Below are 20,952 nucleotides of genomic sequence, written 5' to 3'. Positions count from 1 at the left end.
TTTCTTTAGAATTACCTCCCTTGCCATTGCCCTGGTACTACAGGGGAGAAAACTCATATGGTGACATGATGCACCTACAATGTGCTAAAGGAAAATATAAAATGGTTTTGTGGGAAGAACTTACTTTTTACATAATGGTGGTTTTAAGTAACGTCGCTCAATATTTCGTTCCAATTTTAAGAGTCGTTTTTGTGCATCTTCTAAGAAACTTTGCTTTTGTTCCTCTGTTTCTTCACCTGGATTTGGAGGTGGATCACTTTCAGAGGGTGGAGCAACTGGTTTCGGAGGTAACTTTGATCCCTAAAGAAAGAAGGTGGAATTTTAAAAGAATTAGATATTGCATTGCAAATTTACTACATTTAAGTCGAAGAAATTCATCACAAAGTTGTATTTCTTGTTGGCACAAGTGAACTTAAATTTGAGAGAAGCTGTTTTGGAGTAATAATAACAATAACAATCACAACAACAACAATAATAATCCTTTCTGCTATAGGCACAGTCTGAAATTCTGGGGAAAGGGGCTCTAAACACCCACCACCAGAACTCTACTCAGAGGTACTAAAGAGGTGCTTTTACGTAAAGTTCTGGTGGTGGATGTTTAGAGCAGGTCTCCTATCGCAGGAAAACTAGGAGTTGTAGTTTTTTCATCCCTCGCTCCTACAAATCTTTACTTAGCCATAACCCCCTCCTCACCAAAAATCCCTTGTGTGATGTGTGTGTGTGTGTAAGTAGATGTGTTAAGTGTGCAACAACATTACCATATAGGTTGCAGTTCTGAATAATAACTGCATTACTCTTGCATCTGCATGATTTGGTAGAGGGACCATCCATACAGTTCAAGGCAATTATGTAGTATGGTGGTGCCCCAGCATGGCCGCGGCCTTCGGGCTAAAACATTTTAAAGGATTTAAGTACATATAATAAGAAAGAATGAATGTATGTATGTCATCCTCTTCATCATCAAGTGTCTGTTTATGTGTATATTGGGTTGTCACTTAAATTTGTTTGTTTTGATCGTTTCCAGTTTTTTTGAAATTAACACAAAAAATATTTTTATCAAACTGTTTTTTTCTGTAGCTTTTTTTCTTCCTCTACAACTTTTATACATTGCCTTTGAATAAATAAATTTTTACTTCTTTTTAGATATATGATGATGGGGTGCCAAGCAGAAAAAAAACAAAAAAACGAATGACTTTATCTAACAGCCTAATATCATATAAACGGGTTGCAAAGAATTGAGTGAAAAGCCGTCTTACCTTGGCTGAAACGCTGCAGTTTTGGCCATCCTGTTTGTCACGTAGCTTAACTTGTAAACTTGCAGAAAACACACGTTCTTCAAGTTTTCCTATGGTTTCCATGACACTGTTCTCTAGTTGGTGAGCTACATTAGACATCCAACTTGAGTCTAAATCTGGTGGAGGGGCTCCAGTTGTGGAAACATATTGAAACTCCTCTCTCACTTGGATTTTGAGTTCTGTTTATAACAAATAACAAATAAAAACAAGATAAAATGGAGAGAATAGTTTTCTTTTAGTTGTCTTGTTTCTTATTAAAATTCTACACACACACGAGTTTCTAGAAATACCATTCACAATTAAATACAATATTTGATGGTATTAACCGTTTATTTTACAGATTATTCTGTCAAACGTAATGCTTCTTTAGTCATATTATTTTCTATTAATCATGCCTTATCTCTTAGCTTTGAGATTTCGATGATGTGATTCTATATTTTCAGAATGACATTGTCGGGTAGGTGTGAGAGATCAGGTCTGGCCAGTTTGAACATAAAACTGGTAAAGTATTGGGGCCAGATATGGTCTGTTTGAATACCCAAGGGTTAAAAGATATATTGGATATTTCAAATACATCCCAATTTCAGCAGGGCACAGTCAGGGAAAACACATAAAATAGGCCCAACTTTGCATATAAAGAACCTGGGATGATTTTTGTGATATTTTGGAAAACATTATTTCTTATATACCATCAAATATGATACCTTAATAATACATATATAAACTTACAGGGAAAAATTCAATTTAGTATTAAATCAAATATCACAATATAAATATATAAAATATAAATTAGAGAAAAAAATACTATTATGCAATTTAAACAATGATAGACATAAACCAAATCATAAATAAAAAATAAAATATATTTTTTACAAAACATAACTTATAACTAGATCACAAAAAGTATAAAAATGAATAATCAATATATAATAAGTAATTTATATATATATATATATATATATATATATATAGTGTGTGTATGTTTAGATCTTTTTTTCAAATATTATATTGTGCTTTTTATAGAATATTTTTTCTTGATAGAAATCAAAACTGTATATTGCTGGTTGATATTAACGTAATGTATTGGCCATTACATGAGGTGATATAAATAATATTTACATGAGAAAGGGGGGGAGGGGGAGAGAAGAATGAGATGAGTGAAAGTGGAAGAGCAAAAGAAAGAGTGAAGGGTGAGATAAATGGGTATTAAGAGAGAGAGAAAGGGGTAGAGAGTGTGGGGGTGGGTGGGTAATGAGACAGTGGGAAATCCCAACAAACAGGACACATAAAAAATGCTACTGACCGTCTCTCATATCCTTCTTGCAGGCTTGACAGGCTTGGTCAAAATATTTCTGTAAAGCTTTCTGGAGGTTCTTTTCCCGTATGCCGCGAGGATGAAGGCACTTCAGCACGCCTTTTAAATGTTCTGGGTCAGCTAGATACCACCAGCCAGATTTCATGGCTTTCGGAAAAAAAGGAAAATAGAATCAGATCATTCTAGCAAAGGATGCACATGAATACAACTCTTTCTGTTGTATTATTATTATATTATTATTATTATGGCAGAATCGTAAGCACATTGGGTAAAAGTGGCATTTCATTTGTCTTTATGTTCAGTTGACTTTGCCTTTCATCCTTTCAGGGTCAATAATAGGAAAACCAGTTGAACAGAGGTTGATGTCATTGACTTAGCACCTTCCCTGAAACTGCTGTTTTTGAGCCGAAATTTCAAGCCAATATTATTATTATTCTGTCAAGTTCTATTTTACCTTTCACCCTTTCGGCGTCGATAAAATTAGCACTAGCTGAACACTAGGGATCAATGTAATTGACTTGGCCCTTCCCCAAAATAGCTGCCCTTGAGGCAAAATTTGAAACCATTTTTATTTATATCTTGTATTATTGGTCACTGGTTCACTGCATTCCAGGTAGTGACAATGACAAAGGAGCATCTATACAACTAAGTCAGAACAAATATCTCAAAGGTATTGCTAAACACACACATACACACATCCATGCGCACACACGATGGGCTTCCAACAATTTTCAGCAACTGAATTCCAGTCACAAGGCATTGGTCAGCCTGAAGCTTTAGCAGAAGAAAATTTTTGCCTATAGTGACATGGAATGGGACTAAAACTAAAACATTTATTGCTTAGCAAATTTTTTAACCACCTAACCACTCCAAAACCAACCTGTTTATGTTTAATAGAAAAGTTACGACAGCTCTAAATATTTTAGGTTCTATATATTTTTAGAATACCATAATCAGTAAATTTTCAACATCCACAGGATGTCCTCCCATGGATCTTCACAGTCTGCTGGTTTCCAGGATGTGAAGAGAAATCTCCTCCTAGACAGGCTCCTTAGTCTAGCACAAGAAACTTTATCCCAAAGGAGAAATTGAACCATCATAGAGGAAGCCAACGAAATGCTCCTCAGTTTTATAGCTGTGTCACTGTTAGCAGTGCAGAGTTGTTCACACCCACCCAAAGGTATCTACGTACAGCTAGATGGACTGGGCCATTTGAGGGTGCCTTGACAACAGACACTGTCGTGCCGGAGTCAAAATACAGGCTGACAACCACTTGGTCCAGTGAACTGTTGAATTTGACGATTTGTGCTCAGTACAGGGGTACAAAAGAATAAAAAAACATAAAACAATGATGTCATAGACAACAATGAGGGAGCTTTAGCATGCTAGAAATAGCACACAAATCTTCCTCAAATCATTTTATACCAATTTAAAAAAAAAAGTACATATTTGATAATGTTGTTCTAGATGCATACAGCTGAATAAAAAATGGATGGAAATGTCTTTGGGTATCAGTCTGCTCTGACAGGGCTGCTGATTAATTTTGAAAAGCAACAAGAATTTTGTGAGATCCAGTAAAAGAACCAGCATTGGCATTAGTAATTTCATACTGGAACATAACGAAAAGAAATCTTCCTCCATTTCCTCCTCTTCATAGTTTTAACATCAACTTTCCCATGCTTGCATGGACCAGATAGAATTTGTTGAGGCAGGTTTTCTACAGGTGGGTGCTCTTCCTGTTGCTGACCCTCACTTGTTCCAAAAGTCAGGTAATATTTTCCCATGACCAAAAATGTTTACATACAAAACTGGAAACAAGGGGACATTGCTTGTAGAAAGGCAATGCTCATTTATAAACATCAGATGATGTCGAAACAAGGAAACACAAACACACACATATATGTATGAAGATTGACCTCAGGATGTTGGGCGTCGCAGTGATGACTGGCAACTTGTTATACTTGAGGAGATCTGTCCATCTCAGTAAAAATTGAGCCCCAAAATGTATATAATTTATATTTGTGTTCCTGCATCCAAGCTTTCTCCACAAATCATCTTCTTAACATCCATTACTCTTCTATGATTACAGCACTATTCACTCAGCTGCCCTAATTACATGAGGGTAGAAATACACATAATCCATCCCCCTTGTGTGCAGCTAGTTATCCTTCTCTTTCGAACCACTTCCCTTGTTACCCATCAGGCATTTTATATATTATCTCTGACCACTTTATTTTCCATTGAATACCCATCTCCCTTGCCCCCACCCCATATCTGCCATTGATGACTCCCCAACCAACCCTTGTTCATTACTCCCTTTTTGCACCCCTATGTAGTCCTGACCCCTGTCACTGTGCTCCCTTCCATCAATTCCACCACTTCACATCATCTTCCTATTGTTTATATTATACTGTTGCTCCTTACCAACCCCTTTTGGCACTTCCCCCTATCACATCTTTCTCCTTGAGCCACTCCTATTCAGATTTCCCTCCAAAACTAATATTTACCACTGACCCTTTCTCCACCCTTGTTCCCCATTCACCTTTATCCCCATCTCTAACCATCTGTCACTCTCACAAACTCCCCCACCTAACCATTCCTCTCTCCCTTATATTCCCCTTCTTGTACCTTGAAGGCTCACTCTGACACTTTCTCATCACCATCTTTTCTCTCTTTCCAATTGGGGTAGTCATGTATTTTCTCTACAACAGGACACTCGTTCCTGTCCCTTTATCACACTTTAGTCTTTCATCACTTGGCACAAAGGCACCACCCTCAACATTACACCCCCACTCAGTTGAGGGAGGGTCTTGTCATGTGAGCTATTTAGTGCTGGTGCCATGAAAAAAGCACCTGGTACATTCTGTAGAGCATCTGGCTATAGAAACCATGCCAAAAACAGACAGTGGAGCTTGACACAATCTTCTGGCTCATCAGATCCTCTTGAACAAACAACCCCATGCTAGCATAGAAGACAGATTTTAAAAGATGATGATGATGATGACACACACACACATACAATGGGCTTCTTTCAGTTTCTATCAAACAAATCCACTCACAAAGCTCTGGTTGGTCAAGGGTTACAACAGAAGACATCTGTCAAAGTACTAGGCAATGGGACTGAACTCGAGACATAAAAGAAACCCTTGACAAAATTTATGAACATTAAGGGTTAGGTGAAGCTGTGTGATAAGACCCCTGCTTTCCAACCACATGATTTTGTATCCTGTCCTACTGTGTGACCCTTTGCGCAAGCATTTTCTTCAAAAAGCTGGGGCCAACCAAAGCTTTGTGTGTGGATTTGGTAGATGGAAACTGAAAGAAGCCCATTGTATATGTGAGTGCGCATGTGTGCATATGTATACGTATGTCTGAAAGTGTGAGTATCCCCTCATCTTGACATCATGTAATAGCTGTAAATGATTGTCACTGTCATACAAGCAGTGTTGTTCATTTCCAATATTCTGTGGAAATATTAACTTGCTTGGAAATAGGTGAGGGTTGGCAACAGGAAGGGCATCCACAGAAAAAAATCTGCCTCAAGAAACTCCATCCAACCCATGCAAGGATGGAAAAGTGGATGTTAATATGAGGATGATTAATGAAAGGGTAGGCAGAGATAATTACTGTTGTAGTGGAGAACACAGTTAGCTCTGCCTAAGCAGATTTATCGTTTGAGTGTCTTCAACTGAATGCCTAAGTGTTCAAGTGTATATGATGGGCTCTGAGCTTAAAGGTCTTGAGTTCAAATCTAATACAGGTGCTTTATTGGGGTATTTTTTATAGCACTGGTGATGGTGCCATGTAAAAAAGTATCCAACGTACTCTGTAAAATGGTCGGCATTAGGAAGGGCATTTAGATGTAGAGACTAAGACAAAAAAAGCATTAGAACTTTGTGTGGGCCCCTGGCCTTGCAGTTCCAGCCAAGCCACCCAGCACATGTCAGCATGGAAAACAGATGTTAAAGACGACGACAATATGTGAATACAGCATCATTGGTTACCTACTTCCAAGAGGCTAGTCATTAGCTCACTGCATTTCTGATGGCAAGAATGAAGAAGATATGTGACTAGGTTCTATTGTTTCTCATTAAGATTTATATCCATTGTCAATTAACAAAATCATGTACATAAGGAACAATATGAACACCTACAGTATATAACGCTTGCTGTTTTTGAACTAACACTGCTTCCATTGCTAATGATGGATATATAATAATAATAATAATAATAGAAAATTTAGACAAATATGTATAATTAGATTAGTGTGTTTAAATGTTGAGTGGAGCACTGGCACAGTTTAGGCTACCTGTTGTCATCTGTAGTTGTGATACACTTCCGTTGGATTTACTTCAGGAACTCCACAGTGACAGTTAGGCTAATATTAATTAATAGGAGATGGATTTTGTATTAGACTTTTATTAGGTACAACATGTGTTTCGACTCATCTAATACGAAATCCCTCTCGTACTATTAATTAACTTGTGTTCCTGCATCCAAGCTTTCTCCACAACTCATCTTCTTAACATCCATTACTCTTCTACAATTACAGCACTATTCACTATATATATAGAAATATATACAATATATATAATATATATAATCATCATCATCGTTTAATGTCCATCTTCCATGTTGGATGGTTTGACAGAAGCTGGCCAGGCAGGAGACTGCACCAGACATCTGTGGCAGGATTTGGATAAAAAATATTTATTTAGTGCCTTTACCCCTTCCAGGGATTATGGTGAATCCCTGACAGAGACGAAAGTGGTAAATAAATAGTTTTATACAAATCCTGACTTCTTTTTACTTAATATATATATGGTGTGATGGGTTTCTGCGTAGTCTCTCTCTCTCACACACACACAAACGATGGGCTTCTTTCAGTTTCTGTCTACCAAATACACTCACAAGGCTTTGGTTGGCCTGAGGCTACAGTAGAAGACACTTGCCGAAGGTGTCACACAGAGGGACTGAACTTGAAATTGTGTAATTGGGAAGCAAACTTCTTAACCATGCACTTACACCTGTAAATAAATAATGCAACAGGCTGTGTATATATGCTACAAATGTTATGCTCACAAAACAGAAATATCCTTAACAGTTGTGCACCAGGGTATAAGCAGAAGAAAAAAGCATTTCCTTATCCAGCAAAGCAGTATGGTGATGCTATTGTAACAATGGCTTCAAATTCTCACACAAGACCAACAATTTTAACAGGAGAGGGTGGTTGATTATATCGACCTCGGCACTCCATTGGAACTTATTTCGTTGTCCCTGGAAGGTTCAAGGGCAAAGTTGACCATGGCAGAATTTGAACTCAGAACATAAAGGGCTGGAAGGAATGCTAAGTATTTTGTTGAGGTGCTAATGATTCTGCTAGCTCACTGCCTTAGTCTATTGTAATAATCCTTTCTAATGGAAGCACATGGCCTCAAATTTGGGGGAAGGGATTGAGTCGATTACATCGACCCCAATGCGTAACTGGTAATTATTTTATAGACTCCCAAAATGATGACAGGCAAAGTCGACCTGGTGAAATTTGAACTCAGAACATAAAGATCCATAAGAAATGCCACTTAGTATTTGTCCAATGTACTAATGATTCAATCAGCCCACAACATTTATAATCATCATTTAATGTCTGTTTTCAAGCACAAGGCCTCGAATTTGAGAGAAGGGATTAAGCCGATTACATTCACCCCAGTGCGTAACTGTTACTTATTTAATTGACCCTGAAAGGATGAAAGGCAAAATCAACCTTGGTGAAATTTGAACTCAGAATGTAAAGACAGGTGAAATACCACTAAGCATTTCACCTGACGTGCTAACGATTCAGCCAGCTCACCGCCTTAGGCTATTGTAATATAAAATGAAAATGTGGAAAAGTGAAAAGAAAAAAAGAGAAATGTAAAAGACTTGAAGAAAAAAAATACCTTTTGGAATTGGTTTAAGCTCTCCTTGTAAACTTTTGAGCAGACCTTCAGGATCAGAATCAATGAGTCCATTTCCATTTGACGTAGGTGCAATTACAGGTAATAAGGGGGAATTTTGGAGGAGAGAGGATGAGGAGGAATTGTTCATGGAGGAAGCCTCTTGAGGAACTGGTGGCACTTTGAAATAGGTGTTGGAATTATTTGTGTTGTTGTTGAACATGTTCATGTTAAAGTCCACCGGGTTACTTTGGATCTGCCCCATTTGAAACGAAGCAAATGCTGGGCTGCGTACGGGGAAGGCATGGAATGGCATGGGCTGGAAAATGAAAGGCGAGTTGTTCAGCATCCGATGTGATATGTTCAAAGGTGAGCGCGTTAAAGAGGTCTCATCACAAGGCATTCTGGGAAGGATGCTGAACCAGGGTTTCTGATCGTTTATCTCTGAAGCAGTTTTCAGGAGTTGGTCCGTGAAGATTGGGGGCATGGGGTAGGTAGCCATCGAGGGGACAAATGGCAGCGTAGGACTACTGGGTTCATGGTCTTTCTTCAGGAGAGAGTCAATGCTGACAAAACTGGGCTTAGTGTCTGAGTGTGTGGATAATGTGGAGTTGTTTGGAGATGATGTATTTACAGATGACGATGTGGTTGGTGACGTGCCACTGTCATGATGGCTATTTACAATATTAGACTTAGTATCTTGTGAAGTAGGGGCACCGTCTGGTTTGGAAATATGAATTAAATCACTAAATTTGGTAGCTTCTGGTTTTTGTAGAAATAAATTAGTAGGGTTTTCTTCTTTAACATGACTAATACTATTTTTTGAATTTGATTTGTGGTCTGTCTTTGGTGATTCACACTTTACAGGAGTGCTGTTAGCTATGGGTTCCGATAGCTTACAATCCATTAGTTCCTTTCTGTCCATCTCTTCTTCATCCTCTTCTTCCTCATCTTCACTTTTCGGTTCTTTCTTAATGCTGTCCTTTAAATCTTCACTTCCCGTCTGAGATTTGCTTTCAGTATCTTCATTGTTTTCGTAATCGATCTCGTTTTCATCTTCACCGCCAGTCTCTTCTTCTTCTTCATCCTCACTCCCCATGGCACCAGATTCCAGCCCTTCAACAAACAACCTTCCACAATATGGCAGAAGCCAGTAACGGCGCTTGAAACGATCTTGACCAAAAGAAACTGCCCGCAGTTTATGAGAAGCTTCAAACACTTTGTGTTGATACTGACTGTGTTGCTGCGAGAGAGAGAAAAGAAGAAAAAGAGAGAAGGAAATCAATGTCATTGAACAGCAGAAGATATTTGTATGTTTTGGGGTTTATTGTTAAGGTGAATTCAAACCTTATACAAACATGAAAAAAAAACCAACTTTTGATAGAGTCCTGTTCCTAAGTCTGGAGAGGATGAAGTGACAGCAAACAAATTTACATGTTGCTGTAAAAAAAGGTGCCCACCAAATTTCCATAACCTTTGCCCCCTTTTTTGGGATAGATCCACCATTTCAAAACTCCCTGATTGGCACCGCTTGCTGACTTTATATGTCTCCCACTTCAATGTACATAATTCCCCTATCATCCCCAACCCTTGCTTGACACTCTGTTTGCTTGTTTTCTACACTTGCAGCAGAGACTTTATCCTATATTTCTTGCTTAGAACATTATCATACCTTCAACCATTTCGTTTAGAAGTGCTTGAAAAGGCTGTCTGATGCATGAAAGCATGGGAAAAAGGACAGTAAATGATGATGATGAAGGAGGAAGAAAATTCTTCCCATCTGGTCAATTTTAAGTCAATAATATAATTGCTATTAACTCCTCCTCCAGCCATTATCCTGCAATATTATCATCAGCAAGTCCTGTCTGGTCTAAGCAGATTGAATATTATGGATCACTCTTATGCTAAAGTTCCAATCTCTTCCAATGGTTACTGGCAGACCATAGCAGGATTTGAACTCAGTAGTCTAAGATCAAGGGTAAACACCACAAGGTATTTATCCCTTCTGTCACTAATGATTCAGCCAGTCCACTACTCTTTACTGTTACTTTATTAACTGACCCCAAAAACATGAAAGACAAAGTTGATGCCAGCAGGATTTGAACTCAACAAAAAGAGCTGGAATAAATATGAGGCATTTCGTTCAATCTGACACCTGTATAAGGTGAGTAAACTAGTTAACCAGTCAAATCTGGCCTCTCACACCTATCTTACAATCTCATTTTAAAAATCACAATAAGCAATTATATTATTGAAATTTTGAAGCTATGAGATTATGCATCATTAATTTAAAATTATGTGATTAAATAAGCATTAAATTTGGCAGAGCAATCTGAGTAATAAACAGTTCTTTCCCAGGGCCCTTTTTGAATTGCCCCTAGACTGCATATCTTGTCAAAATGGAGTCTTTTTCTTTTTGAATGCCAGAATATGAAGAACACTTTGCAAATGAGAGATGATAATTGTTTTCCAGTCACATGGTTCTTGGGTTCAGTCCCACTGCATGGCACCTTGGAAAAGTGTCTTCTACTTTAGTCTTGGGCCAATCAAAGCTTTGTAAATGGATTTGGTAAATGGAAACGGAAAGAATTGTGTTCTGTATGTGTGTGTGTGTGTATATATATAAATATATATATATGTGTGTGTGTGTGTGTGTGTGTGTATAAATACACACACAACTTCTAAGGTTTGAACTTGTGATCCCATGGTGAACAGCCAAACATCTTAACCTCCCAACCCAGCCATTTGGATGTCAAGGTAAATACAGACAAATTACAATGTACACACTACTCACCCTTTGTAATTTTTCTATTTTTTTCTCACAATCTTCAGAATTAATAGGATCTTCCTCCTAAAACAGAAAAAAACTTGTTATGATTGAGGGAGATGGCAGTTTTAATGCTTAAATATATGTTAATCAAATGGTGACGTTTAGAACATGATTCTTCTTCAGAGAAGGTACCCAGCAAGACAAATTGATAAACGAAAAAGAGGGGTGGAGAGAGCAGTGCTGGTGCCACATAAAAGGCATCCAGTACACTCTGTAATGTGGTTGGCATCAAGAAGGGCATCCAGCCATAGAAACCATGCCAAGTCTTTTGGTTTGCCAGCATGGAAGATGGACATTAAATGAAAAGCTTAATTTCAATACCAGATATATGTATCAGAATGAATTTTGAGTAAATGAGAAAACAACATCTTGAATATGTCTGGTTTTGGTTGGAAGACTAAGGTTCTATATGGCATCTATCCCAGTCTAACCAAAACAAATTTTAGGTGTGTGAAGCAACAGCTTGCAGATTGTGTTTTAATGGTTATCATGAAATTGACCAAATATGCACCTATACTGGTTTTGAAAGGAAGCTCCTCAAATAATAATGATGATTATAGATACATATATATATCTGTATCCACTTCAAGTTCCACCATTAAACAAATATATATATATATTTTGTATTTCTTGAAATTTCTAAATTCTTATGATGTTAACAACATACAGTTCTTACTGGTAAGAACAAAGCTCCTAAAATTGATGGAGTAAATTCAAAGGGTTGCTTTGGTATTATGGTAGAACATCTGCCATGGTTATAGACACAGGTTTGAGTCCCTTGAGCAACCTTAAAGTTAGGAGGACTTGGCCCACCAACAGAATATGAACAGCTAATACCTGTTCTTTAGACTGACCATCCATTCTTTAATTTTGAAAATTCAGTCAGACTAACTGAAGTACACTTGACCTAAGTCTTGGTTTTTAAAAAGAAACCACTCCATGTTCTTACCTCTCCTTCTGATATAATCCCAACACTTGTGACCGTAGTGATATCACTGTCATTGCCACTGTCCTCTTCTTCATCACTGCCCTGTTTACTACCAGACACATTGGTTGCGTGGCTGTCTTCATCCAGCAGTGGGGAAGAACTTTCATGGAGGGAGATCTTAGGTGACGGACGGTTGTACTTCTTCGCTTGTATAATCCTTAATCTGAAAATGACATCAAGAACAAATTACACATAGAATTACAAAAAAATGGTTATTACAAGAATTCTTTACACTGGAACATATTGAATTAGTCTGTTGGATTTCTCTTAAGGAACCAAGTTACTTGCAGGGTTATTATCTCCAACTAAATATAATAAACATTAAAACCTCTCCCTCACTCAAGTGTAAGACCAGATACCCTGATAACTCAAATCACTATCACCAATCTCATTATCTATTTTACATCTACTTCCTATACTGGCATGGGTTGGATGAGTTGTCAAGGCTTGAGATAATTCCTATTTGGAGTTACTACTCTCCTAGATCGATTGAGGACAATGTCTTGGGTGTATATTCCATTTTGATAGGGTTTCTATGGCTGAATGCTCTCCTGACACCAACCACTCGAGTGAGTGTACTGGGTGCTTTTACCATAGCACTGGTACAAATAGAGTTATGCTTAACAAGACAAAAGAATTCCCTTGCCCATTACATTGTCTCTTGTTGCTCCCCAACCATTTCACAGACATACAATAGGTGTATATTATTATGGTACCAGCAGATCTTCTACATAAATGCTTTCAGTAAACACTAAGGAGCTCACAAAAGCTGGTGTCTAACTTGGATTTCATTGTTAACCCTTTAGCATTTAAACCACTCGTATTCAGCCCCAACATTCCACCCATTTTATGTTCAAACTGGCCAGATCTGGCCTCTCACACCTACTCTACAATGTCATTCTAAAAATAAACAATCAAATCAAAATTTCAAAGCTAAAAGAAAATGCATGAACTTTTGCTGAGCTGCTAAGTTACAGAGATGTAAACAAACCAACACTAATTGTCAAGTATTATGTATGTGTGTGTAACAAACACAGATGCACACACATCATCATTACCATCATCACCATTTAACGTCCGCTTTCCACGCTAGCATGGGTTGGACGATTTGACTAAGGTCTGGCGAACCAGATGGCCGCACCAGACTCCAATCTGATCTGGCAGAGTTTCTACAGCTGGATGCCCTTCCTAACGCCAACCACTCCAAGAGTGTAGTGGGTGCTTTTACGTGATGGGCTTTCACACAGTTTTGGTTGACCAAATTCACTCACATGGCATTGGTTGGTTAGAGGATGTAGTAGAAGGCACTTGCCCAAGGTACTGTGCAGTGGGACTGAACCTAAAACCACATGGTTGCAAAGCTAGCTTCTTAACCACACAGCCATGCTTGTGCTTATGTAGTTAATCAAATGCTATCTTGCTATTTAACAGAGAAAAATCAATAAACTTTAGAATATTTAAAAAAATGTTTAATAAACTAAAATGTCAACAGTTTCTGTGAACCAGCTGTTAATTATTCCTTGAAATGTGTTACATATTTACCGTCTCAATTTTCCTTCGACAATCCATTTATCCCGCCTCAAAGTCGACATACTTTCAATAGTCTTCTCAACTTCACTGTTTTATAAAAAGAAAAGAAAAAAAAGGGGCATAACATGAATGAGAGGATAAACTTAATTAAATTTAATTTCAAACATCAAAATGCATCTTAGTAAATTGTATGGTCATTGTAATCACAAAAGAAGCACTTATGCTGAAGGCACAACCCCAACACACACACACACACACATTCTCTCCCTCTCTCTGAAATTGTTCTGATATCTACTTTTCCATATCTGCTGTATTGGTCAAACAAAATTCACTGAGACAAATTTTCTATAATTGGATGTCTTTCCTGTTGCTAAGACCCAACTGTTTCCAAGCAAGGTGATGTCTCTCCATGGCAGACCATTTGTGTGTGTGCTTGTGTGTATGTGTGTGCATGCATATGGTAACGAGGTTTGCTTCCCAACCACACCATGATAAAAGAAAATAAAAACAACAAAAAACCTCCCCAATAAAAAAACCCACCACCACCATCAACAACATAAGTTGAATAAATGTCTCAGATGATTTGTTGTCCAGGCTCAGACTGAATTGGTTGAAATGTAGTGTGAATGTAAATAGTGTAAGAAATACTTTTCCCTCTTCACATGAAGTTAATGGTTCCAAAAATTAAATTATGTGACAATCATAGTTGAAGAATAAGAGAAAAATATTGAGAATTATTTTGACCATTTAAAAATATGCAAAAAACTCTAATAATTTCACTTTTCACTAATTTCTTGAGGCACTGACAATGGTCCCACTGCAACTTTCAAAATGGCTAAAACAGTTCTTTCATAATGTAATTGGTGCTTTAACATCAATACAATTTCAGTCCAAGTCACTTCCTAGACAAGAATGATTCCAAAATTGGTTAATATTGTTCAGCGTTTATTAAGTGAACTCTAAAATAAGAGAAAGAAAAAAACAAACAAACAAACAAAGAAGACAATCAAGTTTTTCTTCTACTTACTTTGACAAAAGTCTGCCACAAAGAAGTTCATTGCATAGAAAAGCCAAAACAGAAGCCTTCTGTGTGGCATTAAAAGCGTTTAATGGTTTCTCACTTAACCATTCTGAGATCTGAAGAAGAGATAAAATAAAGATTTACTTTCGATTTATCACAACACTCACTCTAAGTGATTTTTGTATCTAACAGAAATTAAATAAACCAAGCATCTGGTTTAGGGATCAAACTGAGTCAGAAGGAGGTGGGGGGTGGCCAAATGGTTGGATGGTTGATGGTTTGTATTCTGATAACAGAAGGGAACAGTGCCACTGTCCATGGCAAATGTATTTAACTCTGAATGGTGCAACTATAATGTAGATGGGTGCTATCACTGCTCAGCACTGTTAATAGTGGGAGTACTATACAACTGATGAGTGTTTAACACCATATAAAGCTGAAGTGACTAGTTGTGCTAAACTTGGAGAAACACACTCTCATTAAGTCAGTCAAAAAGACATTGTAAATGAATATAGTAAAATCCAGAATTTAAAGAATTGTAAATGAATATGGTAAAATCAAGAATTTAAAGAAATTGTTGGTAGTTGGTGTCAGTAAAAATTAAATCACAAGAGAGTTTGTAGAATATTCATTAATTTGGCTGAGAGGAGTGGAAGAGTCCTTTTGGATATTTGTCTGTCTTTGGAAAGAAATCAAGGTCATCTTATCACAATCCATCCATTTTCACTGGCTACTAGTCCTAGAAGGGTTATGGTGGTAGAGTCCTCAGGCACAGAGTCTTCATCCATAGAATCCTATCAGCAGTCATCATTACACTTTCCAGCTGGATTTCAAAGTGTAAGCAACTGAGACCATGGATATTTTATCCAACCATTTATCTTTTGGTCTATCCTTAAGTCTCTGGCTGGTTGGTTTGGATTGAAGAATCTGTCTTGTGACTCTTTCCTGCAACTTTCTAGCCACATGTCCATAGTACTGGAACTGTGACTACTCAATGTGGAGAGTTTGTGGTTTGAATTCAACAGACACCCTCATCTCTGAGGTACACACCCTGTTGAGTAATGTTACTTCAGAGAACTTATGTTGCTAAGAAAATGAAGCAAAGGGTTCACGTGGAAAATCTGATGTGGAGAAGGTAAGGAAAGCCAGTAAGAAATGGTGTGAGTAGTACAGGAGATGTCACAGTAGAACTGAACCGAAGACCACGTGGTTAGGAAGCAATCTTCTTAACCACACATCCACGTCTGTGGCTATTACAAAGAATAAAGTGTCCAGAGAGGTGATGGACAGAAATGTATAATAGTTTTATGATGGAAAGAAGGAAGAGCAGCAGAAAGCTGACTTATTAAAGAGAACAATAAACAAACTAAATATAAGCATTTATACAATTTCATAATGTTTCTTTATAAGATACATTCTTTTACTTGTTTCAGTCATTTGACTGTGGCCATGCTGGAGCACTGCCTTTAGTCAAACAAATCGACCCCAGAACTTATTCTTTGTAAGTCTACTACTTATTCTATTGGTCTGGTCTCTTTTGCTGAACTGCTAAATTAAAGGGACGTAAACACCCAACATTGGTTGTCAAGTGATGGTGAGGGCACAAACACACAAATATATATATATATATATATTATATATATATATATATATATATAATATATATATATATATCATCATCATCATCATCATCGTTTAACGTCCGTTCTCCATGCTAGCATGGGTTGGACGGTTCGACCGGGGATCTGGGAAGCCAGAAGGCTGCACCAGGCTCCAGTCTTATCTGGCAGTGTTTCTACAGATGGATGCCCTTCCTAACGCCAACCACTCCGTGAGTGTAGTGGGTGCTTTTTACGTGCCACCTGCACAGGTGCCAGGCGAGGCTGGCAACGGCCACGGTCGGATTGGTGTATTTTATGTGCCACCGGCACGGAAGCCAGACGAGGCGGTGCTGGCATCGGCCACGAGTCGGATGGTGCTTTTTACGTACCACCAGACCAGGGATCCTGGCTGGTTCAATTCGATTTCGATTTCGCTTGCCCCAACATGTGTTCGCAAGCAAGGAGGTTGGCATGGGTGCCTGTTGTACGGTCAGATTGGTGTATTTTACGTGCCACCGGCACGGAAGCCAGTGGAGGCGGCGCTGGCATCGGCCACGAGTCGGATAGTGCTTTTTACGTACCACCAGACCAGGGAACCTGGCTGGTTCAATTCGATTTCGCTTGCCCCAACATGTCTTCGCAAACAAGGGGGTTGGCATGGGTGCCTGTCGTAATATATATATTATATATATATATATATATCATCATCATCATCATCATCATCGTTTAACGTCCGTTCTCCATGCTAGCATGGGTTGGACGGTTCGACCGGGGATCTGGGAAGCCAGAAGGCTGCACCAGGCTCCAGTCTTATCTGGCAGTGTTTCTACAGATGGATGCCCTTCCTAACGCCAACCACTCCGTGAGTGTAGTGGGTGCTTTTTACGTGCCACCTGCACAGGTGCCAGGCGAGGCTGGCAACGGCCACGGTCGGATTGGTGTATTTTATGTGCCACCGGCACGGAAGCCAGACGAGGCGGTGCTGGCATCGGCCACGAGTCGGATAGTGCTTTTTACATACCACCAGACCAGGGATCCTGGCTGGTTCAATTCGATTTCGATTTCGCTTGCCCCAACATGTGTTCGCAAGCAAGGAGGTTGGCATGGGTGCCTGTTGTACGGTCAGATTGGTGTATTTTACGTGCCACCGGCACGGAAGCCAGTGGAGGCGGCGCTGGCATCGGCCACGAGTCGGATAGTGCTTTTTACGTACCACCAGACCAGGGAACCTGGCTGGTTCAATTCGATTTCGCTTGCCCCAACATGTCTTCGCAAGCAAGGGGGTTGGCATGGGTGCCTGTCGTAATATATATATATATATATATATATGCATATATATATATATATATATATATATATATATATATGCATATATATATATATATATATATGCATATATATATATATATGCATATATATATATGCATATATATATATATGCATATATACATATGCATATATACATATGCATATATATATATACATGCATATATATACATACATATATATATATATATATACATATATATATATATATATATTACATATGCATATATATATATACATACATATGCATATATATATACATACATATATATATATACATATGCATATATATATATACATACATATATATATATACATACATATATATATATATATATATATATATAATATATATATATATACATACATATATATACACACATACATAAATATATATATATATATATATATGAGGGGCTTTTTTCAGTTTCTGTCTACCAAATCCACTCATAAGGCTTTGATTGGGCTGATGCTGTAGTAGAAGACACTAGCCCAAGGTGCCACACAGTGGGACTGAACCTGGAATCACATGGTTGGGAAGTAAGCTTCTTACCACACAACCACTCCAATGCCTGAATAAATCAAATATGAAATTGATTATTTATCACACAAAAGCAGCAACCTGGTAGAATTGTTAGGATGTTGGACAAAGTGTTTAGTGGCATCTTTTCTGATTCTTTATGTTGAGAGTTCAAATCTGATTGAAGTCAACTTTGCCTTTGGGGCCGATAGAATAAAGTACAGTTAGGCACAGTGCTTGATAAAATAAAGTATCAACCAAGTACTGCAGTCAATAAAATCAAGTACCAGTCAAATACTGAGGTCAATGTAAATGACTTGCCCCCTCCCCTCAAAACTGCTATTCTTGGACTCTGCAATGAGGGAATGCTGTAATCTCAGTTACATATATTGCCATGGAAACTAGGTGACTGGCTCTATAGGTCCTAAGGCTTGGTGGTGGTGGGAAACAAAATGATGATCGTACACATATTAGAGAAATATTGATTGATTTGATGTTTACAAGAAATCCTTTTTTAATGGAAAGACAGAAAAGAGTTGGTTACATTTCCGAAACATTTTACCTCATTATCCCCATTATTCCGTGAGATAATAAATATTCGTAAAACTTCTGTAATCATGGTGTCATCTAGTTCAATGTCAACGATTTTCTGGCCCAACGCTGTGACAGCCTAAAAGACAAGAGTAAAAATACAACAACCTTCAATTAAACAACAGCAACAATAACATAGAAAAAAAAGCAAATGGATGTGTTAATCCACGACAGAATTAGCAGCATCCTCTAATCCCTTTAGTCCTAAAGTATTCAGATTACTCTGTGAAGAGTAATGCTTATTTATTCACATTGTTTTGAATGAATCATGACTATCATGTAATTTTGGGCTTTGAAGACATTGTAGAGTATAGGGTAGGTGTAAGAGGCTGGATCTGACCAGTTTTAATATAAAACAGGTGGAATGGATATGGATAGTTTAAGAGCTAAAGGGTTAAGTTCTAGGTTCAAATTTTATTCAGGTCAACTTTGATTTTCAATTTTCCAAAGGGAATAAAATAAAAGGTGGTGATATGATATAGGCCACTGGAGACCAAATAGAAAATTACTGGTATACTGTTTTGAAAGTTATGAACCTTTTATCTTTTATTGCTTTAGTCACTGGACTGTGGCCAAGCTGGGGCACCACTTCAAAAGGTTTAGTCAAACAAATCAAGTTCCAGAACTTATTTCTCCCCTATAATTGGACATGTTTTTCATGGAGACAAGAAATGAACAACACTGCTTGTACGACAGTGATGCTTGTTTACAACCAACATATGATGAAAAGACAAGGACACACATATATATTACATATACAACGGGCTTCTTTCAATGCCCATCTACCAAATTTGCTCACATTGCATTGGTTGGCTTAGGGTTATAGCAAAAGACACTTGCCCAAGATGCCATGCAGTGGGACTGTTTTCCATGCCAGCATGGTTTGGACGGTTTGACAGGAGCTGGCAAGCCAGAGGGCCACACCAGGCTACAATTGTCTGTTTTGGCATGGTTTCTATGGCTTGATGCTGTTTCTAAAGCCAACCACTTTTTGCAGTGTGTTGGGTGCTTTTTATGCGCCACTGGCACAAGTGCATAATGCAGCACCTGCAAAGGTGCATGCCTGTATGTATGGATGACCAACATTATTACATATTGCTTGACCCATGTGAGCACAGAAAATTGGATGCTAAAACGACAATGATGACGATGATGATGATGATAATGATGATGGTATCAATGAAAAATGCCTCACTTCTTTTGGGTTTGGCACTCCAGGGTCAGTGAGGGCAATCTTCAGAAGTTTGCTAGCATAGCTTGTGTATTTATCTAAATCCTCTTTCTTGTCTCCCATCAAACAGTTCTGTAAGTCAGTCATGTCTGGAATAAAATCTTCAGCTGCAAAAGAAGACAAAAACAAAACAACATAAGCAGAATGAATGGTTATTAAAATGCTGACATGTAACACCATTTTATATGCAATCAAACAAAATTTTAAATTATGTAGAAGCAATTGAATTCCTTTCTAAATAAGCTTTTATAATCTTCATTGGTTTTGTACAATTTCAGGGACTTTTAACCCTTTAGGGTTCAGATTATTCTGTCAAATGTGATGTTTGTTTATTTAAAATGGTTTGAATTAATCATGCATTATCTTGTAGTTTAGAGATTTCAGTGATGTGATTTTTTAGTTTTAGAATGATATGGTAGGGCTGAGGTGAGAGGTGAGATCTGGTCAGTTTCAATATAAAACAGGTTAAATATTTTGGCCAGATATGGCCGGTTTGAATGCTAAAGGGTTAAATGGCAGGAAAAGGTTGCATGAATGTGTGTAAAATGTGGCAAAAACAAAAAGTATCTTTTTTTCTTTAGGGTAATTGTTAGACAGATTTTAATTTCAAATAAATACAAAATCTATGGAAATGTATTTTAACTGTTTTAGATTACAAAAACTAAGACAAAGAGAGGCAATAAAATCATTTGAGCATAAATTCATTTCAGGTTCCTGCATTGTCAAAAGAATAAATGGAGAAAAATCAGTGCACTTTTTCTATCTACAGCT

The 20,952-nt window shown here is 37.8% G+C and overlaps 1 protein-coding gene across 13 annotated transcripts in view; it reads right to left on the bottom strand.

Moving 5' to 3' along the window:
* The window catches only part of LOC115220806 (bromodomain adjacent to zinc finger domain protein 2B), a 321,983-nt gene that overhangs the window by 12,341 nt on the left and 288,690 nt on the right, over nucleotides 1-20,952 (bottom strand). For all 13 annotated transcript variants that reach the window (XM_036510466.1, XM_029790965.2, XM_029790966.2 and 10 more), the window contains 10 exons: nucleotides 20,146-20,288; nucleotides 18,922-19,029; nucleotides 14,919-15,028; nucleotides 13,904-13,978; nucleotides 12,323-12,524; nucleotides 11,338-11,394; nucleotides 8,547-9,786; nucleotides 2,599-2,757; nucleotides 1,257-1,474; nucleotides 125-300 (listed from right to left, as the gene is read on the bottom strand). In XM_036510466.1, the coding sequence (XP_036366359.1) occupies nucleotides 125-300; nucleotides 1,257-1,474; nucleotides 2,599-2,757; nucleotides 8,547-9,786; nucleotides 11,338-11,394; nucleotides 12,323-12,524; nucleotides 13,904-13,978; nucleotides 14,919-15,028; nucleotides 18,922-19,029; nucleotides 20,146-20,288 (2,488 nt within the window). The remainder of the gene's footprint in view (nucleotides 1-124; nucleotides 301-1,256; nucleotides 1,475-2,598; nucleotides 2,758-8,546; nucleotides 9,787-11,337; nucleotides 11,395-12,322; nucleotides 12,525-13,903; nucleotides 13,979-14,918; nucleotides 15,029-18,921; nucleotides 19,030-20,145; nucleotides 20,289-20,952) is intronic.

The sequence above is a fragment of the Octopus sinensis genome, linkage group LG17, assembly GCF_006345805.1.
Source record: "Octopus sinensis linkage group LG17, ASM634580v1, whole genome shotgun sequence".
In the NCBI taxonomy this organism is placed as follows: Eukaryota; Metazoa; Mollusca; class Cephalopoda; order Octopoda; family Octopodidae; genus Octopus; species Octopus sinensis.
Note: the sequence above shows the minus strand (reverse complement) of the source record. Positions and strands in the feature narration are given on the sequence as shown.